Source organism: Lampetra fluviatilis, chromosome 41 (assembly GCF_964198595.1).
Source record: "Lampetra fluviatilis chromosome 41, kcLamFluv1.1, whole genome shotgun sequence".
Classification (NCBI taxonomy): Eukaryota; Metazoa; Chordata; class Hyperoartia; order Petromyzontiformes; family Petromyzontidae; genus Lampetra; species Lampetra fluviatilis.
In genome coordinates, this window is record NC_136315.1 from 6,796,118 (window position 1) to 6,819,758 (window position 23,641).

The 23,641-nt window shown below is 46.7% G+C and overlaps 2 protein-coding genes across 2 annotated transcripts in view; both read right to left on the reverse strand.

Moving 5' to 3' along the window:
• Nucleotides 1-6,899, reverse strand: part of LOC144946487 (ankyrin-2-like) — a 253,800-nt gene extending 246,901 nt beyond the window's left edge. Inside the window, exon 1 of the mRNA XM_078875404.1 lies at nt 6,289-6,899. Within this exon, the coding sequence (XP_078731530.1) occupies nt 6,289-6,339 (51 nt within the window). The 5' untranslated portion in view covers nt 6,340-6,899. The remainder of the gene's footprint in view (nt 1-6,288) is intronic.
• Nucleotides 6,900-9,871: 2,972 nt separating this feature from the next.
• RRP12 (ribosomal RNA processing 12 homolog) overlaps nt 9,872-23,641 on the reverse strand; it is a 37,633-nt gene continuing 23,863 nt past the window's right edge. The window contains exons 22-34 of the mRNA XM_078875419.1: nt 23,461-23,541; nt 22,570-22,678; nt 21,673-21,780; nt 20,996-21,153; nt 19,414-19,505; nt 18,309-18,491; nt 17,660-17,832; nt 16,488-16,616; nt 15,555-15,607; nt 14,570-14,648; nt 14,384-14,460; nt 13,626-13,708; nt 9,872-12,876 (exon numbers count right to left, since the gene is read on the reverse strand). Coding sequence (XP_078731545.1) covers nt 12,771-12,876; nt 13,626-13,708; nt 14,384-14,460; nt 14,570-14,648; nt 15,555-15,607; nt 16,488-16,616; nt 17,660-17,832; nt 18,309-18,491; nt 19,414-19,505; nt 20,996-21,153; nt 21,673-21,780; nt 22,570-22,678; nt 23,461-23,541 — 1,431 coding nt within the window. The 3' untranslated portion in view covers nt 9,872-12,770. The remainder of the gene's footprint in view (nt 12,877-13,625; nt 13,709-14,383; nt 14,461-14,569; nt 14,649-15,554; nt 15,608-16,487; nt 16,617-17,659; nt 17,833-18,308; nt 18,492-19,413; nt 19,506-20,995; nt 21,154-21,672; nt 21,781-22,569; nt 22,679-23,460; nt 23,542-23,641) is intronic.

Consider the following 23,641-nt stretch of genomic DNA (forward strand, 5'->3'; position numbering starts at 1 on the left):
CTGTACCCCACGAGTGTCTCGTTTGAGTATCGACGCTCATTGACAAGAGGGTCGTGCTATGCGACGTTGGACCAATCCAATTTTGAGTGGAGTGGTGGCGCAGCAGTTAGCTCGCTGCTGTGCAAACCGAGCGACGTGCGTTAAATTCCCAGCCACGGCTAACATCAGTGGCGAGCGATATCTGAAAAGGTCCTGGTTACCCCGCTGCTCAGCGTGGTGAAGTATGGTCAAACAACCCCCATGACCAACATGGAAGTTGTTATGGGGAGAGCATCATAATTGTTATAGAACAACAAGTAAATTGTGTCCTTGAATTCAGATGTGAAATGGAGAGAATACAATCTTGATTTGAAGCTTTCGTGACTGCAGGAATCCATAATCTCTGGCTCTTTCGGTACAGTCATGATGACGGACGCGCTTGTGTTGCGACCGAAACGTCGTGTTCTTTTTTTTCTATCTACGTGACTTTACCGGAAGAACCAGAGAGTGTGAAATACACACTGAAGAGTGGACTTCACTGAAATTGCACTGCACAGAATATCATAATCGTCATCAACATAGATCATCAGCATTGGCATCATCAATATGCATCGTTGCGAATACCATCAACATCGGAATCGTAATCATTATGAGCGTCGCCATGAGATGAACAGAGGCCAAGACTACTTGCTGTACTGCCTGAAAGTGTGTCCCATGCAGGCTCCGTCTGGGTGTGGCTCAGCAACTTCACCTTCACGCAGAAATAAGCGAGCGACCAGTGTTAACATATCCATATTGAGCGACTCTGGGAGACAGGCAGAGTGGCCTATATTTTATTAAAGGGGACATGTGCGTTCTGGTGCTACACATTGGTTGCGCACACACACACACGGATACACGTACACCACCACAACACCGGTGTTATCGATCATTGTGGGAGCGAGCATGTCAAAGCATGCGCACATACGAATGCTGTTATCGTTTGTCCCTTCAACAGTGGATAGAGAATGTATGATGATCATGACTGTCATGATGATGATGATATTCACAACGATGATAATATTATTGGTTCTTTCGGCTGCTTGCGTTGTGGCCGAAACGTCGTGAGAATTTTATTTTCTAATTTTTTCTAATTGTATTATTTCCCTTCTACGTGACTTTGCCGAAAGAACCAAGAATGTGAATCCCTACAGTCACGAAAGCTTTAAATCGAACTTTAATGATGATAATATTCATGATGGTTGATTATGATGATGATGACAATGACGAATATTTATGACATTCAGAACTGTTATTGACGATTACGGTGATGGTGATATGATCAACGATGAATATTTATGACAAGGATCATATTCACAATGATGACATTGGTGGTTATGATACAGTTCATAACCATTATGATTATGATTTGCACAAGGATCATTCATGACTGCACAAAGGTCCAAATGCCACCACCCTCCCCCCCTCCCTCCACCCCCCTCCCCAACATGTTGTGACCAAACGTGCCATACACGTGCAATGCTTGTATCAGATTAGAAAACTTTTGAGCTCCGGGCAGATACCAATATCAAGAATACACGAAACATATTACTTGAAATCCAGCAATTATACTGAAATATTGCTCCGATTGGGGGGGGGGGGGGGAGAGGATCTTTGACTTATGTTGGAATAACTGTCCGGATAGAATGATGCCTGGGAAACCCAAATAACTAGTTAACATGTTTGTGTATATATATATAAAATAATCACACTCTAACACAAAAAGAGGGATGGGAAATTACATGCAAAGAAGGTGATGTAGAATTCAGCAATTGTAATAACGGCGTAAATCATAAACCATGTGCCATCGTGCTTGCAGATTACACACTCACGTGAGATCGTGGATAATACTCAACAACTCCTGCCCAGGGAACAGTCCCAAATAGCACAATGAAGCGTAAGAAATCAACTCAATTCCATTAATTTGGGAGGAAGTAATTGGCTTCTAGAAAGGTTCCCCGGGTACGTTTTGTATTTGCTCATTTCCTTTCGGATAGGAGCACCCACATTGTAGAGCGCCATTTCATTTTTTTTTTCAAAGCCAAACATTAACATTTCGTCGAAAATCTTCCTTTCATTACCGCGGTGCGATAAGTCTGACCGTGATAAGGCAAATCAATAGGAGCTGCCTCCACTTGCTGAGTAAGTGGCAGTGGAGGTGGAAGGCCTGCATGACAGATATACAGGGTAGGAATGACCAATGCACAACTAAGTAATGGACAATGGATGAATATACATATGAAGTATATTCACTGTGAATCTGGGCTTGATTAAAAAAAAAGGGTTCCGTAGAATTTTGGTTTGTTCAGAAAGTAGGTTTATATATTTGAACCAAGTGGGAGCACCTGGGACAACTAGGACAGGTGTGAACTTGACAAATTCGTGAAGTATAACCGGAGAAAAACCTAAAACTGTGAAAGCCGCAATGCAACCGATGAAATACCACAGACAGGAGGAGGCTTTCCTGATGAATTATTACTGTTGTTCTTGGATTCTGCCAGATCATTTTTGATTTTGGTGATGATATTCAGAGCCATTATTATTTATTATTATCATCATCATCATCACGATGATGATAATATTAACAATTATGATGAGGACGACCTTACAAACATATACTTAATATTTGCGAAAATGATTTTATTTCGGGACCAGAAAATGCCCCTTATGTTTGCTTCACTTCTCTCATCCCCGCCTTCCTTTATGAACACTTCCCACAATTCCTACACGGTTATTATTTATATATTATTATTATGCTTGTTTACCAAGGAAAGCCTGAGACTCATGACTCAGGAGGTTCCTGTCCAGTTGTTGTTTTCTAATAGGTGGCGCTGATTGTTAAGGGTAATCCGAATTGAGTAACTTTTTTCCAAAAACAAATTCCTCTCTTACTCCAGTACCAGTGTGCACAGCCATTGCGTTTACAGGCGGTGCGTCTGCACCAGGGCATATGTGCACCCTAGGGGCACAGGCGTTGTGTCATGAAGGAGGAGGGAAATTTGATAGCAGCCACATGTCATACCTTGCACAAGGACCCATGCCAATGACGCTATGCCACTGTCACCGTGCCCTCCCATTTCAGGGCTGCTCAATGACCTGGCAAATTATTCTGCTATGGCTATCTGAAGTCCATCATTCAATAGGTTACGTAACTTTCATTTGTTAAACCAGGGGAGTCTCATTTGTAAGAGTGACCTGGGGCATTCGTCTGCCAGTAGGGGGCGATACCTGCTGCGACGGATAATCCCAACTGAGCAAATTTGCGAACTTGGCGAATTTGGCAAATGTGGACCTTGTTGACGCTGGCACACAACGACACACGCTTGCAAATTATGTCACGGGCTCTTTAACACGCACCGTGAAGCAGACGGCACGTAGTAACATTTTGGTTATTACGTACGCAGCAATAATCAGAGCGGCTTCTGGATTCGAACCGGAACCTTGCTCCTCTCGTCAAGGAACATGAACCATCACGCGAACTCCGGTCATCCTCGCAACGGCTTTTGGCTGGCCATCGAACAAAGACGGTCACCGCATCACGCTGCGCTTTCAGATGCGCTTCTGCAACCGTCTGGAACGCTCTTCCTTCCGACATTAGGAAGCCACTGGAGCTTCGCACTTTTAAATCATCTAGATTTAAAAATAATTTATCTGGAAGGCCTTTTTGTGTTTAGTTTGTTGTCCTTCCCCCGCACAGTTGGCTACGTACGGCGCGAAAGAAGTTTAACATACGTACGAACCTCTTGCAAAAAACGGTTAACTCGTTGCCACTGCGAGGCCGCCCGCGTCACCGCTAAATGCCTGTGGATGTCTCGGTGCCCCAGACAGTCACAGGGTAACCGCGCAACTTGAAATGTGAATTCACCGCGGCTCTTTGGATCATGCAGCCGGCGACGTGTTGTTGTTGTTTCATCACGGTTGCTGAGCACACGTCCAAAGGCTCAAACGGCCAGCTGCAAACAGCGCTGTTAAGGCAATGCATGGATAATAATCCATACAATTTTCTTAAAATTGAGCAAGGTTGTTATTAGCGTTATTATGAGAGCCTGGGAAAAGGGACGATGGGAGGGAATTCCAAAGTCGAGCAATGCGCGGGGGGAGAAGTGGAGAGTGAAGTGACGTCTACCTGCAGCAGTGTGGTGGTTGCACGCAGTCTCTCTGGCCACTGCTGCAGTGATGCTGGCAGTGCGTGCGTGCTGTGAGTCATTCGAATCAGGGTGCTTCACTTACAACAATCAACAGAACACGAATACGACATCGCCATCATCATACGCAGATTGATAGATCAATAAATTGCAGGCATGAATGCAGCGTGTTTGTGTTGGCTAGACTGTTGGCCTTAATAGACGCTCGCTAACAGCACTCATGCACTCCACATGGAGCAACAGAAATGAGGCGGATCTGCCTCTGTTCTGTAAACGGTCTCAATATCATTGTGACGTCCTGCAAATGCTGTATTGGAATGGAAGTAGTATGCGTTACCAGCTCAGACTCTGTGCCAGGATAGTGGACAACAAGCACACACAAGTCTACACGTACAGCCCTTTTGTCAATCCACTGCTGGATGAGGGCCTCTCCATGCCAAATCGGTAAGTAGGGGCCGGTCATTTGACCAAACAATCAGTAAGGCACCACATCTAGAGCTGAATTATACGTTGTGATTGTACTGCGTTGGCAGTAGTGTACGAAGCACAAATAACATTCGACAAAAAACAATTCCTCAACACATCCCTCAATAACAGTGGCCTTAAAAAGAAGGAATATATGATAGGCGACGTTTAGAGTAATGAACCTTCTGTACAGCAGAGATGCAAAATGTGCTGTGCAAAACGGGCATTGCCTGTAATACACTGTACTGTTTCTCTGTAGGGAAGTGATAGCTATAAATATACAAATGCATGCACCATATGTACACACACATATGGTGCATGTGCAACACGACAAATCATTGCCCCAAAGGAACTTCAAGTAAGATGTAGCCAAGCAAAATTCACACAGAAACAGTACAAACATGTGGAAACTTGCATGCTTACGCAGAAACGTGCATGCATACATACACATACATACACATACGTACATGCATAACATCGTGCATGAACACACATACAATAAACACCACGTGATCATCATAATATAGGTCACTCAATACCTCATTTAAACATACATGCATGCATACATAAAGAGTAAAACATATACGTGTTTATACTGGTAGGAACCTCCTGGTTACACCAGCCCACAGGGGATTATTGTGTCCGTCGTGCAGGGAGGGGCTGGGTGGGGAGGGAAGGGTGGGGAGGGGCTGGGTGGGGAGGGTGGGGAGGGGCTGGGTGGGGAGGGTGGGGTGGGGAGGGGCTGGGTGGGGATGGTGGGGAGAAGCTGGGTGGGGCTGGATGGGGCTGGGGCTGGGTGGGGAGGGGCTGGTCACCGCGTGGTGCCCTTATAAAACTCAACGTTTAACCTACTCACGCCGGGTTGTGCCCGCCCTCACAGTCGGGTATATTTGCGGAATACACCACGCCGCCGTTGACCCTGGCCATTGACCGAGCAACCCAACGTTCCTACCAGCTCCCTCCGCAGGAATGTGTTTACATACACAGTAAACCATACGTGCATATGTGTGAACACACATGCAAACGTATGAATGCGCACATACACACGCATGTCGTATGGGTGTGTCAAACACATTGACATGCACAATGAAACACATTCACACGTGTACTCTGTTGCGTAGACAGATACTTGTGTGTACACGCATGCACATCCACACCATCTTGTGTATACACATGCGTGTACATGCACATATGCACACATCTACGCCTTCTTGTGTACGTGTGCGTCAGACAGTCAAATCTGTATACACACATCATTAGGTCTGTGTACTTGTGTGTATCACGTACACGCGCAGTTAATAATAATAAATAAAGATAAAGATCCCCTGTATAGCCTTAACAGACTGTAGGGACAAGTGCTGTTAGCGAGCACCTATGAAGGCCGGAACGGTACACGAGGGGGTGGGTGGCCAGCACCACGCCCGACCGCCTTTGTCTCCCTAGTGGCAATGTTTACACACCGCACCAGGTACTCATTTGATGCTGAGTCGACCTAGGGGAGGCCCGGGACCGGTTCACATAATCGTCACTGATGTTGCAGTTACACACTCACACACACACTCACACGTTGCTCAGATAAACACGCACGTCCACATGCAGGCTGCTCAGGTGCAGTCAAATGCAGTCAAATGCAGCGAGGTGCACGCAAGGTGAGTCTCACCTGTGTCATGATGTCGGGACTTCCGAGTCCTTGCGGTGGCGTCACGTCCATGATCGATCCTGCGGCTTCTGCAGCCTCGCCAAAGTCTGTCTCTCTCCCTTACACCACCACCACCAGCACCACCGCCGCCCACCACCACCACCACCAGCACCACCGCCGCCAACCACCACCACCACCTGCGCTCTGTCCCCTCCTTCTCTTCTTCCCCGATGCCGCAGCCCGGTGATGATGATGATGATGGAACCCGAGCCAGGAATTGCGCACCGAGAGAGATGATGGGAGACCTGACGAACTGGCCGGCCAGCTGGCTAACTCACTTGCTATCGATCCAGCTCGCTGGATAGCTGATGAGGATGTATGTCTGGCTATCTGGCTGGGTGTTTGGTAGCTAGCAGGCTAAGCTAGCTACGAGGCTGGCTAACGGGCTTGGCTAGCCAGCGAGCTGTACGGGCTGGCTAACGAGCTGTCCGTCTGGCTATCTGGATGGTTGTTGGCTGGTTTGTCGAATGGAAGAGGGAGTCACTCACTCGCTCACCGGTGCTGCCTCCCGCGCACGCAAGCGGCACGGAGAGACGGCGCAGACCACGGCGTGCGACCGGCGCGCAGACGATTTTGTCTGCCGAGAGGAGGAGGCGGAGTTATGGGGGTGGTGGGAGCGAGGGGCGGGGTGGGTGACGTGAGGTGGTACGGCGATGGGATGTGACGGGGTGTGTGAAGACGACACAGGGGGTTGGTGAATGATGGAACGGGCTGTGATGGTGTGCGTTAGACTATTGGGTGTGGTGTGCGAGAGAATGGGGTGTGATGGTGTGTGAGAGAATGGGGTGTGATGGTGTGTTAGACTATTGGGTGTGGTGTGCGAGAGAATGGGGTGTGATGGTGTGTGAGAGAATGGGGTGTGATGGTGTGTGAGAGAATGGGGTGTGATGGTGTGTTAGACTATTGGGTGTGATGTGCGAGAGAATGTGGTGTGATGGTGTGTTAGACTATTGGGTGTGGTGTGAGAGAGTGGGATGTGATGGTGTGTGTTAGTCTATTGGGTGTGGTGTGTGAGAGAATGTGGTGTGATGGTGTGTTAGACGAATGGGTGTGGTGTGATAATGGGGTGTGATGGTGTGTGTTAGACTATGGGGTGTGGTGTGCGAAAGAATGGCGTGTGATGGTGTGCGTTAGACGATTGAGTGTGGTGTGCGAGAGAATGGTGTGTAATGGTGTGTTAGACTATTACACAGCTGCGCCTAATTTACCTTTATATTGAGATGGTGAAAGAACAAAAGTGGGCCCAAGCCCACTTACCTACTGTTTCTAGATTTGAAGCTTTCGTGACTGCAAGGATTCATATTCTTAGGTTTTTTTCGAAAAATTACCTACTGATCTTAAATTAATGTCTCGAGCTTACCCATGATCTCTAATTCATGTGGCCTCTTTCTGTCTAAGGGTAATTCCAAGCGAGACTGCATCTTGGCTTTTCAGGTTTTGCACCATTTTCTTCATCGACGTCCGTGTTTCTGAGCCACCTTTCAGCAGCACAAAGAACACGATTTGAAACGTACTGCAAGGCAGTTATCTAAACACACTCCCAACTCGTCCTTTCCACACATTTCATAATTTATATTCCAGTCCACCCTCATCAAGAATACACATACTCTTAGTGTTTTTCAGTCGTGTCTCTCCAAATAGATATCATTCGTTGAGCTTTTTGGCGTCATCTGGTCCAACCCATGTGCGACTAGGCTCTAAGGAAAGCTGTCTCGGGTGTGGACCAATCAACTTCAAGGAGAGTGCACATTATCAGAGTTATGTTTTTGCTTGCATTATGACTGCAGGTATTGTGGTCAATGCAAACATTACTCCTTGTAAAAAAGGTGTCAGTTTTGTTGCCAGATAGAAGGGTAAAAAACCAATTATCATTCGTTGAGCTTGTTTATGACTTTAGTTCATATTCATCTTGAGACTTGATTTTGAATATTCGTGCTTCATTGCTGTTACTTCATCCTGTGTTTCGCTTTTGTAATATTGGTGACCCAGGCCTCTTTAGTTCTCGCCTATTTAAATTCCAACTAATTGATGCTTATAGATCTCGCCTTGACTCAAGGCGTTGACCATCGTAAAAAAAACCGGTGACAGAACAGAATGATTGAGATGGTAGGGGCGTGCTAGAAGCATTGCGGAATGAGTGGCAGTGATAGAGGGGCGGCACCTTCGGGATCACGAGAGGGTTGGGGAGGAGACAGCAACGAGTGGAAGGGCGAAATAAGGGAAATAATGAATATAATTTTAAACAAACCAAGGCCGAAACAGATCAAACATTTTTTTCTCTAACCCCTCCCTCTCTCTGCCTCCGCCCCCCTCTGTCTATTTAAGGCCTCGCCCTCTCTGTGCCCGTGTTACTCTCTCTATGTATCTTGGTGATATCTGTCTGCTTATATGTCTGTCTATAGTTTTCTGGTTAGATTTTTTGTTGCTATTTCATTTATACCTGATGATGATTGCTTGTGTTGCAATCGAAACGTCGTATGCTAGTATTTAATGTATTATTTTATCTTTATACGTGACTTTACCAAAAGAACCAAATAATAATTCCTGCAGTCACGAAAGCTCCAAAATTAAGATCAAACATCGCAAAACCATAAATACATAAAACATTTCTAAATCATGGCAGCTATACTGATATATGAAAATGAACGTGCCATGCTTTCACACAAAGTATGCAGTGACCGCATATTTTTCGCAAAAAATGTGGACGCGAGGAACAATGGATGAATGAGAATGGAGAAACTGTGCACCTCGGGATTTTTATCGGAGTTATTAAATCGATCAATGGGAACAATATAACGGGATGGTGTGTTAAGACTGGGATTCGTGCGCTCGACTGATAACCGGTGTGTTATGGCGAGATGGTGTACGAGGGTATGTTGGTGAATTCGTTCGGCTTGCTGGAATTATAAATGAAGATGTCGTGTAACTTGGTGAATGTGTTACACTGGGCTCATACGGTTGCACTCGTGGGGTTTAAGTGTGGCCGGTGTGTGCATAATTGTTTAAAAAAGATTCGGACAATTTTTTTAAGATAACCGAATATAGAGGTTAAAGTTACTTTGTAACCGAACGTAGCCAACCGTGCTAATCGGAGGTGCGTGGAAGACCTAAACGCAAAAATATACAAGCACGTCTTCTCTAAGATGAAATTATTTTATATTTCTCCATCAGCACAGTTCCATCAACAATGCCACATCGCAAATGCCCTCTTGTGGTCAAGGATGATTGAGGCTCGTAGGTGTCCTAAATACAATTAATTCTCCCTCATTAATTATTCAGACATTTGCTAATTACATGCTCGAACTCCTGATACTGCGTCAGTTATGAGGCTTATTTTGACCATACTTCACCAAAATGACCAGTTATTGAAGGGCGAGGGGCCAGGACCATTTAAGATTTTGGCCAAGGTTGGGAATCGAACTCAGGTTGGCTGGTTCATGACACCTTTCTCCGACTTCGCCTACACCCATTGACACACGGTGGTTAAACACAGGCAGCAAAAGGCATGAAGGTTTGCCGAGGAAGGAATCAGTCAGTCTTCATATACTATACGGAATTTATTTCTAAACTTTAACTGTACACGGTGAATGCCCTCACACGCAAAAAATAAATGTCAAAAAGGAATTGGTCAAACGTGTAAGATGGATTAAACTCGTATCTTGTTACAAAACACGTTTTAGAAAATATTAAATACTGTAAAGTGACAAGGACCTTAAGGGGCGGTTTAAAAACTGGAATAAAATAATATGCGGTACATCAGAAGATTCCCGCAGGCACTACATGACAAAACCAAACTATAAATAAAATGAACAAAATTTACTTTTGCTTTAATTATAATTGATGAAAGCTACCATTCCAAAATTGTGTTCTCGCAATTGAGGCTTCCCAGCCCACCGCAGTAAACGTTTCCAGTTACACTCGATCAATGAAAAAGACCCTGGCAGCAGTTGCGGATACTTGATACTCAAATCGCAAATTGAAACATCTCCGGTGTGGAACATATAACGGCTCAAATCCCGATTCACAAATACGATAAAAAAAACATCACAGCAGCGATACAAGACTCTGCTACTCCTGATCCAATTATTTAGCTCAACCACATCAATGTCAAATTGCAGTTGCTCTACCTCAACATCAGCCAAATAAAAATAACGAAAACGATTGGAAAACACGAAGCCCAACTGCGGTGGAGTGGGTGAGGATGTGAGGAGAGATGTTTGTGAAACCCAATGCATAATCGCCCCAATGAACCTGAAAAATACCGCAATATGGAGGGGACACGTTTGTGTTTGTACATTTGATTGTTTGCATGAGCAATGGTTTCCCCAGATGTGGAACCTATTCCTTTGAGGGCCCAAAAGTAATTTCAAATAATTTTGGGGAGGCGGTAAATTAAACGAACAAAGCTTTGTTCGAACTAATAATAACGCAATAACACGTGCGTGTCAACCCAACACAAACAGGCCCGAGCAGTGACCGAGCGTGGCTGTAAAATTAGAAACGGTTTGGCAAGTCGAATACATTCCCTCTCTAAGTACCCAATTCGCGAGGCCAAGATGTATGTAAGCGGAATTCCTTTCGCACCGTACGTAGCCAACCGTGCGGGTGAAGGACAAACTGAACACAAAAACCAGCTCCAAAGAAATGAAGATGCTCGCAGTGACAGATTGAACCGCCTCTACGGGGAGGATTTCCACACAACTCAGACATAGCTTCAAACGAGAAGATGGATGCAAAATTTAGCAATCTTTTGAAGGATGTGATCAACCAGGTAAAGTGTTAACTGTTGTGTTAGCCGACTGAGTTGCATTACATTTCAAAATTTTGTTACGTATGATATCTAAGCTTCCTTTTCTTTTTTCTCTCACCCCTCCCTCCCCCTCTCGGATCTATATGATGCCTTGTCACAACGGCATGCTTCTCTCTCTCACCTCAAGACGATTTGCTTGTTATTGCGATCGAAACGTCGTGATCTATTATTTATTTTCCCATCTACGTGACTTTACCTAAAAAACCAAAGAGTATTAATTCCTGCAGTCACGAAAGCTTCAAATCAAGATCGTCTGGGGGATGTTTTGAAGTTGTAGGCTTCAATGTGGCTATTGGGCTGTATGAAATGTAAGTCTATAAGTCATCCACCTCCAGCTACGATGCATATATGCAAGGCCCCTTTGCCAATCCACTGCTGGATGGCCTCCTGATGCCGTGCCAGTCTTTGGGGGTTGTTTGACCACCGTACTTGACCAAAATGATCAGTGCGGGTTGATAAAAGAGGCTTAGAATGAGTTCAAGTATCACTTGCCACTGATTCTAGCCATAGTTGGGAATTGAACAGAGGTTACTGGGTTCCAGAGGGTAGTGTTCTGCGTATTAATAGGAAAAAAAGAATTGGGTTAAATATAAATGTGTTGTTAAACCCGCCACCACCCAACACACCCAATTAGTAAAGTATGTAGCGTAACCAACAGATGCCCATTTGTTACTAGTACAGCAAAACAGTGTGTTGTAGATTCCAAGAACACAGGATGAGATGTTACTATCCTTTGTGCAAGCACTTCCAAGAGTTCATGAACAGTGAGCCTGGTGAAATTTGGGGAGCGCATCGTCAGTAGTGAACCTTTGGTTCCTAGGGTGTTTCGGCCTTTCACACTATACACCCTCCCCAAAGGCGGCCAGCGACAAGGTGATCAATCCTACGCTTGCGTCCCATTCCCAATTAGTCATAGGAGTTGCCTTGTTGTTGATAGCCAACTACAACATTTACAATTCGAGTAGAACATTTCTCCATTAATTACAATGAGACTCATCAGGCGACAGCCAGATTTATAAAGAAATTCTCCCGTTTCGGTCTTAAATAGAGATAAATGTGACGTCGTCACTTGTGAGCCAATCAGGAACGAAGACCAGAGGGGGAGAGAGTTAATGTATGCATATAAATTACAATAAATTACCGACATGTAAAACAAATGTATAATGCAATTTATTTATCCGGGAAAACCTTATCAAGTCTCAAGGCTCATGCAAGAGATTTTTAGCCAATTCCTTTTTGAATAGTATTCTGCATGTGGGAGGAAACGGGAGGGTGCAGAGGAAACCTACGGATACCTCGGGGATAACACTCAATGGTCTTTCTCAAGAGGGATTCACGGGACCAGGCGCTGTACACAGCCATCTCCTGGCCACCTTGCAGGCCAATTTGATTGTCAGGCGGTTTTGCTTTATAGGTGACTGTATGTTTGTTCCAACTTCTTTCGTACCGCAAGTAGCCAACCGTGCTAATTGGAGATGCGGGGGAAAGGCAACACGTTAAACACAAAAAGCGGTTGTCAAGAAAAGAGTTTTCGATATAGATTTTTACTAGAAATGATGACAAATCTGGAGGGGTGGCAATCCGCCTGTCGAAGTAGTTATACAGCGTGTAGTTGGTGAGTTTTTAATTGGGTTTATTTATGTTTCTTGTTTCTCGTATTTTGCCTCTTGCCCTTAGCAGCTCCCTTCTTCGCGCCCTTCACCAGGCCCTTGAACTGGCCCTGCATCTTCGCTCTTTTTCTGCAGGAAACGATCGTGAGACAGGGGCGACACGAGGACACATGCACGCGTACGTTAAAAACACGAGCATGTACAATGCATTTCATCTCCTCTTGGGCCGTTTCTCTCGGACGCCCAGATCGTCTATTTAAAACTCGATTTACTGTAACGCGCAAGTTAATTTAGTTTATTTAGCGTTATTGATCGGAATACATATTACAAAATCAATGATCAGATTGTCGATGCACACGTTTAAATGTTAAATACCATACAACCCTTGCGCGTCTTCGTATCTGTAAAACTGTACCATGGAGGGGACTGCTGAGCCCTGACGCTGGTGCCTTACGATTGGTTGCTGCTCAACCAATGACGTCGCAGCGCCGCCTCTTGCTGTGCGCGCGTGGGAACATTTGCGCGAGCCAATCGGTTCAACCCTTCCTAAAATCTGTCTGGATTCAATTGCCCATCCAACAATTGAAAAAATATATTATAATTAACAGGTTTTTGTTTGGGTTAGATTGCGTAACCCACGACCACCACCTAACACATCCAATTAGTAAGGTTTGTCATGGAAACAAAACGTGCAAATTAGTTACTACTTCAGTAAACCCACAACATTAACAATGAGTGAAATTCCACTGGAAATTATAACCAGCTTCATCAGGTTATTAGCCAGAATTAAACTTATTAACAATAGCCTTACCCCTCAATTGCAGATGAATACAAATTTACAAAACCACAATGGTCATTTTCTTTTTCAAATGGCACACCTTCGGTTCAGCTGTCCCTTGTCGAGCGGGACGTAGGCATAGGGATCCGGTTTTCCCTTCCTCTTCACATCTCCGGCTGCTCTCTGTGGGTCGCAAGAAACGAGCACGTACGTACCCATACGCACACGCGATCTCACATTAGCACGATGCAAGGGGGGGGTTACACGCAATGTGCATGGCTGGATTGAATTACACAACATTGATTTTCTGATCGACTCGTATGCCATCCACTCTTTGCTAATAGTGGCCATCTGCTATTGTATGCAGATCATTTGCCAGCCAAGCCTATCATGCCAGGTAACTTTAGTAGCCCTGGTCGACTCAGCCTTAAATGAGTACTTGGTACGCTGTGTAAACATCAGTACTGAGACAAAGTGCGGTCGGGCGTAGTGTTGGCCACTCACCCCCTCGTGTGTCGTGCTGGCCTTCGTAGGTGCTACTCGCTAACAGCACTTGCCCCAACAGTCTGTTAAGGCTAAATAGAGGGGGGTGGGTCTTTGTCTTTGGTATGCGAGTGTGCTTGCGTCTGTACGAACCTTCAAATGCATGCGCATGTGAGGACGAGCGTATGAACATGCAAGTGTGCGAATGCGCGTGTAAATATGCAAGTGTGAGAACATGCGGAAAGTTGTGTGAACAGGAGCATGCGAGAGTGAGCGAGTGTGGTCCGTATGTAAAGGTGCGAGCGTGTGTCCGAGCGAGAGGGCAAGCATGAGAGGGAGCACAAACACGCTCACGAGCATGCGTGCAAAACTTGCCTTGGATTTATACGCGGCTCCAAATCCGGGAGCTTCTTTCTTCCCGCGCACGGCACGGTGGATACCACTTCCACCAGCTGCAAGCAGAGAAATGATTCAGCTCACGGCAGGACCACGTGTCAGAGAACATCGAGAAAACCACAGGACCTTCCAGTGGAAACCATCGCTGTGGACGCGTTAGCGCACCTCTGTATCTGGGCTCATCAGCGCCATCGTCTCCGTCATCGTCCTTCGACGCCAGCTTCCTCTTCCTGTTGCTCGAATTCTGCATGGGACACCAACCCGCCGCCACCATGGGCCGTTAGCGATGGCATCGAGATGGGCATTCACCGCACAGTAGTCACCCGCCATCGTCACCCGCCACCCCTCCCAAAAACCTTCGTTCTTTATTTTTCAGCAAACTGTGGGAAATGTGCCCAAAATCTCTTGTAGATTTTCTTTAAAGACAAGTCCAGAAACTAAATTAGGTGGTGTAATACAGGCTTCCCTAGCTTTATGTGCTGTATATGCGGCGAGCCTATTTGTTCCGAAAATCCGCTGTATGATGCGGTTTGAATAAATTCTGTGTGTGGCTATGCGGTTGGTCGTGGGACAATATTGTGTGTGTACTGTGTGTGTGTGTACTGTGTGTGTGTGTACTGTGTGTGTGTGTACTGTGTGTGTGTGTACTGTGTGTGTGTGTACTGTGTGTGTGTGTACTGTGTGTGTGTGTGCACTGTGTGCGTGCACTATGTGTGCGTGTACTGTGTGTGTGTACTGCGCGCTACTCAGCAGGCAGCCGTCTCCTCGTGCGGTTTCGCTTTGTGTGCCCTTTTGCTGCAATGCATCTACGACTTCCGTTAATAGCGAGGAGGTCTGTATCTCAAAGCGGTGCGGTGCTCGTGTTGCTCATCATGGAAAGACCATGACTGATGACGATGGCAATGACTGTATGACGTTGACCCCGACCAGGATTTGAACTTGTGATCTCACGATTGATTGAGGCCCATGTGCCCTACCGACCGAGCTACGCCTCGGCTATATAAAATGACAGCACATTGTCCGAATAATAAGTTTTCCTTTCTTAATTAAACATCTCACACTGCCACTTATTAATCGTTTCGTGCAGATTAATTGCGTTCCCTCGTTAGCGAGCGGCCGAGCAGCGTACAGTTTAATTAAAACCTCTCACCTTTCGCATGCCGACCTCCGCCATCATATCCGCGAGCTCCTCGTCCTCGTCCACTGTCGCGACACACACGCAAGCGTCAGCCGTCTCGTGCACACAAGCACACCCCGATCGCGACGGCGGCATCATTATTCATTAGCATTCATCGCCAGCAGCGATGATTAATCCACTGCTGGATAGAGATTCCTCTGGTACAGAAATGGAAAGCTTCTAGAAGCACATAGTCAAAAAATGTGTTAAATGATGTAGGAGCCAGAGGACATCCCTGTCGCACCCCAAGGTGAACAGGGAATGGCTCCGACTCCCGGCCACGTAGCTTTACCCAGGCCTGCTCACCATCATGAAGGTCCTTAATAATTGTGAGCAGAGAGTCAGGGACTCCAAAAGCACAAAGAACAACCCAGAGCCCAGGCCTATTGATGGTATCATAGGCTCTGACCATGTCAATAAACAAGAGATGTAGGTCCTGTTGGGATTCCCTACACCTCTGCTGTAGCAGCCAGACAAAAAATATGGACCACCCTGGCCTGAAACCACATTGGGGCACTGCAAGCTTCTTCTCAGTGTGCCTAGCAAGGTGAAATTTAATCATCTTTGCCAGAACCTTTCCCGGCACACGAGGGAGATGCCCCTGTATTTGCTACAGTCTGTGCGGTTCCCCTTCTTAAAGAGGACCACCAGTGCATCCATCCAATCCTGCGGAACACGTCCAGTGGTCCAGACAGTTATTACGTCATACACACACACACACACCTCATCAAATACTTATCAGTGTTGAGGCCTGGTTAGTCGTTGGATTTAGTTTGAAAACTCATTTCTTGAGAACAGATTATTGTGTTTAGTTTATTGTCCTTCCCCCGCACTTCAGATTAGCACAGATGGCTACGTGCGGTGCGAAAGAGGTTCACAACATGCACTCGCACACACATCAATTACCTTGACCCCTTTTCTTCTTCTTCATCTTTTCCTCCTCTTCCTCCTCGTCTCGGATGATGAGACGTCCATCAGAAGAGAACTTGAAGTCGTGCTTTACGTGACTGCGCTGGTTTTGCTCAGGTTTGGTGGCTGAGACAGGTATCCACACAAAGACATGAACACACATTAACATGTGTCAACCTGACATAACATTATCCAAAAACCTACCTTCTTGCCTATTATAACTCACCATAAACCTTACCCATGTACAGTAAAACCTTGGATTGCGAGCATAATTCGTTCCGGAAACGTGTTTGTAATCCAAAGCACTCGTATATCAGTTGTGATCACGTGACGCTCGGCAGACAAAGCGTATACACGCACTACTCATATTACAAGACCTCGCTCGTTTATGAAATTAATATTTCTTTAAAAAAATTGCTCGTCTTGAAAAACACTCGCAGACCAAGTTACTCACAATCCAAGGTTTTACTGTAATCTTTCCTACGAGCCAGAAATCCCACCACAAAGTCAACCATTCCTCCCAGTTATATTGCTTACCCTTAACCCTACCCACCAAAACCACGTTGTTTACCGGTGTTTAACCAGGGCAAGGTCTCGCCATGTAATCGCTGAATTCAATCGCAATGTTCACGGTCGAAGACTTTCTCGAGAGGGGGGTCTGCACTTGGGATGTTTGGCCAATGACGATGATGAGAGATCGAGCAAACTAGAGAACACGGAGAAAACCCTCACGTGAATATGAGGTGTAATCCTTAACAACCCCAGCCACCTCGCAAGCCCACGGACAGCAACCATTGGTAAGCCCTGGGGGAGCTCATTCACCCAACTATAGCCCTTTGAGCTATACAACTCTTTCTCAGAAGTAACCTTGCCAAAAATGACAGCTCAACGAAGTGGCTTCTCATGTTGAAATGTATAGCAGCCAAAGACTCTAAACGCACATTTCAAAATTTGGAGGGAGCAACCGGAGGACCCGGAGAAAAATCCACAAGACCAAGGGGAGAGAAAGAGAACATGCAAACTCCAAATATACAGCAGGGCATCAAGGGTGGGGATTGAACCCACGACCTTCTGCATACCAGGCGAGGTAGTCAACATCTCGCCACAAAACACGAGATGGTGTCGGGATAGGGGAGTGGTGGGGGTGGTGGGAGTTTGGCGTAAATTACCCAGGACTCTCTGCGCCACGCTCGGGTCGAGGAAGTCAAGCGGCTCGTCGCCCTCGCCTTCCTGCAGCCAGGCCTTTGCGGCTTTCGGGGCCTTCTTGCCGCCCCGGCCTGCAGACTCCTCCCCCTTGCCACCCTCCGGCTCAGAGTCGCTGTCAGCCAGCAGCTGATCCACACTGCGGAGCGCAGGACACAAGCAGCATGGGGCAAAGATCAGGACGGGATACCAAGTCGAGCTATTCAGCAATATTTTTTAAACATTGTTGCTAAGTTGATAATATCCCCCCTCTAGTACACGATTATTGCGGGCAAGTTTTTGAAAAAACGATAACTATTTTTTATTCTACCAGGTTAGCACCACTGAGCAATTTTAGCTCTTTCAGAAGCGACATTGACACAAATGACAGCTCATTTGTGTCCATGTCTAGCAGCCAAAGACTCTAAACGCACATTTCAAAATTTGGAGGGAACGACCGGAGGACCCGGAGAAAAATCCACAAGACCAAGGAGAGAGAGAGAGAACATGCAAACTCCAAATATACAGCAGGCGTCAAGGGTGGGGATCGAACCCACGACCTCGTGTACACCAGGCGAGGGAGTTAACATCTCGCCATCGGTACATCTTGACAAAGCGGGAGACGAGTCAACTTACTTGTCCCGGATGCTGCTGCGCCTGGACTTAGCGTCGTCCGCGTCTCCGTCGTCATGATCGTCGTCATCGTCACCGCCCGCGTGCCCCAGAGCACGGCTCTTGCGCGCTCGCTCCTCCGCCTTGCGGATGTTGACAAGCACCTTGTGGTACGTCTCCGGCACCATGCTGTCGATCATCTCGTAGCTGCCCATGCGTGCGCGCACAACACACATGCACGCAGTGTTCTATTGAGTATCCTTGATGATGTGAAGTGATGATAATGATGATCAGGATCAGAAGATAATGATTATGATCATTTTTATGGTCAGATATTGATGATGATGACGATAATGATCAGATGATACTGAAGATTATCAGGTGTTGATGATGAGTGAATAGTGATGATGATGATCATAATATTCAGGTTTGGGAGTTTCACAAATCCATGTAATCCACCAACCCGATCATACACATCCCAAAATGCAAGGCCATAAATAATATACATTCCAGGCAAGGTAAACCCGACCCAGATAATTACACGATAGCAAGACATCTGGAGAAAGTGGTGCACCAATGAACCTGGTGTGCCAAGTTCAATTCCCGGCCTTGGTTACATCAGCGAGATCACCAACTCGCACTGACCAGGATGGCGAAGTATGGTCAAAAAAACCCCATGACCAACACTGTGTGAGAAGGATCTCACTCCATCCAGCAGTGGATTGACGAAGTACTGAAAACATGAATGACCTGATTTAAAGCTTTCGTGACTGCAGGGATTCATCTTCTTGGTTCTTTCGGTAAAGTCACGTAGAATGGAAATAATAAAATAAAAACATAATAAAATAATATATTAAATAAAACATAATAAAATAATGTAATATTATTTATTATGTTGTATTTTTATTATTTTATTATTTCCATTCTACCTGACTTTACCGAAAGAACCAAGAAGATAAATGACCTGGCCAGCCAAACCTCTCAGTACAGATTAAACAACCCCTACACCTGGCCAATCGTTCACCACAAGAAAAATGGATTTACCAGCTTTGGATTTTTGTTCGACAGTCGATCGTTGGCACGCCGTGACCCGTGGCCGCGCTGCTCTATTTAAAGTCTCAGCACTCACCCGAACTTGCGAACGAGTTTTGTGAAGATGTTCTTGACCTTGGCGCGGAAATGTCTCCTGCTGTCGTCTCGCCAATTAACAATGCCCTCCACCTGTGTGATGCGGACACACACGAGACACACACATATATACACACACACACACACGAGACACACACATATATACACACGAGACACACACATATATACACACACACACACACATATATACACACACGAGACACACACACACACACACGAGACACACACACACACACACGAGACACACATACACAGACACACACACGAGACACACACATATATACACACACGAGACACACACACACACGAGGCACACACACACACACGAGACACACATACACACGAGACAAAGATCCTCCGTATGCCTTAACAGACTGTAGGGGGAAGTGCTGTTAGCGAGCACCTATGAAGGCCAGAACGGTACACGAGGGGGTGGGTGGCCAGCACCACGCCCGATCGCCTTTGTCTCCCCAGTGGTGATGTTTACACACCGCACCAAGTACTCATTTCAGGCTGAGTCGACCTAGGGGAAGCCCAGGACCGGTTCAGATAATCGTCACTGGTGTTGGCCGTGAGCGGGAATCGATCCCGGGTCACTAGGTTCATAGCGCAGCGCGCTAACCGCTACACTACCGCTCCCCACACACATACACACACACATACACGAGACATACCAAGGCGTTGGTAGGGCACAAGGCCATAAAGTGGGCAAGCGCCACACACAATCCTAGCTACTATATTCTAGGGTCTTTCGGTAAAGTCACGGAGATAGGTTCATACAAAAATAACTAGAAACTACGACGTTTCAATTGCAACACCCCACCCTCCACGTTTTCCTGAAGACGACCGCTTGTGTTGCGATCGAAATGTCATAGTTTTTTTGTTATTTTCTTTGAACCTATCTACGCGACTTTACCGAAAGACCCAAGAATATTAATTCCTGCAGTCACGAAAGCTTTAAGTCAAGATTTAATCCTAGCTACTGTTGCGTGCCCACTGCTACTCATGTTCAAGTTGCACAAGGTATTACTGTTAGAGCCTCTGACCAAATCAAGAGGAATGCTCCCAATCTCGTCAAATTTCTGGAAGCTCAGCAGAATTGAGCCTGGTTAGCTCTTCGACAGGCCGTCAAAATGCACAACAGGTTGTTATAGGCTGCTGCAAGACCACGTGGTGGGCCAGCAAAACACATCGTCCACAGTTCAGACATCTGGACCGTATGGAGTGTAGTGGGCAATGTAGATTAAGATAATTATTCATCTCTTCTTGGTTTTTTCGGTAAAGTCACGTAGAAGGGAAGTAATAAAATAATAAAAATAAAACATAATTTTTAATGTTGTTTTATTTTTATTATTTTATTACTTCCCTTCTACGTGACTTTACCGAAAAAACCAAGAAGATGAATCCCTGCAGTCACGAAAGCTTTAAATCGAAAATTATTAATCTCATTATATGCCTATCTGTCGGTTAAGTTACAGTGCGAGTTGGAAGGGGGGGGGGGGTTGGTGGTGGGGCAGGCGGGGCAGGCGGGGCAGGCGGGCGGGGAAGGTGGCGCCACTTACAATGAGCTGCACGTGCTGCGCCAGCGTGCGCACGTCCGTCACAAAGATGACGACCTTGAGGAACCCGAGTGCCGACTTGACGACGTCACGCGTGTGCGACGACAGCAGCAGGACCACGTTGGACAGCAGCTGAGACAGCACGCTGCCCTCCAGGTGGTCTGCGAGTGGACGGGCGCATTGGTCAGGATCACTTCAGAATGTATGCACGCGTGCTGAACTTATTTCGCACCGTACGTAGCCAAACGTGCTAATCGGAGGCGAGGTGGAAGAACAAACTAAACACAAAAAGCAGTTCTAAAGAAAGGAGTTTTCGATCTAGACTTAGAAGTGCATAGCTCAAGTGGCTTCCTAATATCGGAAGGAAGAGTGTTCCAGACGGCAGGAGAAGTGCATCTGAAAGCGCATCTCAAAGCATGCGATGCGGTAATAGTCTTTGTTCGATGGCCAGCCAAAAGCCGCTGCTGCTGCGACTGGTCACTAAATTCATGGAGGCAGCGGCACGTGACTAGTAGCCACAGGCATAGCGGAGAGTTATACTGGATGTGGTGTGCTGGATGTAGAAATATTTTCCAGGTCACTGACTTGGACAAGACCCAACTGAACTTGAGCCCTGGGGCCTGCGTGAGAAGGCCGCTGACGAAACAAAACACGCGCGAGTGGGGAAGGAGATCACCGACCTTTGAACTCGAAGAGGATGCGCGTCAGGGCGAGCACGGTGCAGCTGATCATGGTGACGGAGCCGGCAAGGCCGGCGTAGACGAGGGCCAGGTAGCGTCGCAGAGCCTCTGTCCCGGGGAGAGGTCAGCCCACGAGGGGAGAGGTCAACACCGCTCAAACAACAGCGATCATTCTCAGCAAAGGACGCGGCCGAGCACGCGAGCTCGTAACATGGGGGCAATGTCAATAACGCACGGCTGAACTCAAACCCCACACGCATAGGGCCCAATTCATCACACACACTGGGAAGATCAACCTGGCGTAGCTGAAAACAATGGCAATGTCGCAACATTGGTCACATACTGGCAAAGCCAATTATATCACCGGGAAGTCCACCAAGCACAGGTTGGAGTTACGCAGCATACAATGAGGCATCGATTAAAAAACAAATCTCATGCTTCCCATGTTTGCATCAAATAGTACGTATGAGAAGCGGCTATGCCGCATGTATGAGAAGCATGAGGAGGATATTATGTTTAGGCCGATGGCATGAACAAAAATCTATAAACAGGACAGTAAAAGTTTTACCATAATGGAATCATTTTTTAAACAAAGTACAGACGATATATTATATTACGGTTATACAACCATGACCCCGAATCACAGCAATTTACCAAATCGATAGGGATATGGGGGGGGACAGGAGGGGTGGGGGGAGGTAGAGGAGCAGGGGGCAGAAGTTGAATCGTAACAAGCTGAGCTACTAACGCGCACACAAACCAACATGCGCACAGATGAGCTTTGCTGCCAAACGACGATCGCTTGGAACCCAAATCCACAACTGTCGATGGGAAAACTCCCTCCCCTCCCTGCTTAGCATTGAGACTCTGCCCACGTCTTGCGCCGTGTCTTCTCACCTGGTTTGTCGTCGGGCTGGAAGCGCAGGAAAGCGTGGCCTATCTCGGCAAGCAAGTTCAGGGAGCTGGTACGGGCGCTCACCGCCACCTCCTTGGTGCACAGGATGACCTGCAGTGGCGGCACACGGACACCGTCACGTTGGCGTCATACCAGTGACGAAGCCACCGAGGACGCGCCCGGCCTCGTCAGATCTCACAAGGTCAACCAGAGGTGTTGAGCATGGTTAAGTGCACGGATGGGTGACCTCTGGTGCACGCCAGGGCGCTGTAGACGCACGGTTGCGAGGGTGTGTGTAGGTATGTTGAACTCCTTTTGCACCATACGTAGTAAAACACTAATCGGAGGTGCGGAGGAATGACAACTAAACACAAAAAGCAGTTCTAAAGAAATGTATTTGTTGATCTAGATCTAAAATTGCATAGCTGCAGTGGCTTCCTAATATCGGAAGTGCATTCCAGACGGCCGCAGAAACGTATCTGAAAACGCACGATGTGATGACCATCTCTGTTGGATGGTTAGCTAAAATCCGCTGCGAGGGTGCTGAACAAAGGACTAAAAAACCCAAAATGCCAATCAGCTAGCAAGAGATTGCACCGTTAAGAATTTCAGATAATAGTTTTTTTAATTGAGCATGGTTCTAAGAACTTGGGTACAGAGACGATGGTAGGGGATTCCCAAGTTTTGCAGTTCGAGTTAAGCAACATCAAGAGTAGTGTGTTCAGATGCCAGAATGGGCATGTGTCCCCATAGAGGATTTGCGTTCACTTGCTGGATTTAGTGTGCGGAGGATTGACTATCAGTGTGGAGCTCTGGAGTGTTATACCCTGCCAGGTATTTCACGAACGAGCATCCTCTAGTGGCGCTCCTAAAAAGTCAGTTGAAAGTCTTACCTCGGGGATGATGGCCGTCAGGAAGTCCTCCCGATCGGCCGAGAGCTGTTTCACCACCAGGGCCAGGCACTTCAAGCGCGGCTGAAGCGTGCACACGCAGACACAACAAGTCGTTCGCAAGTCAGTTTTGCCTGGTAACTGTCAAGAGCAACAGCTGTTTGCGAGCGCCCGTCATGGTCGA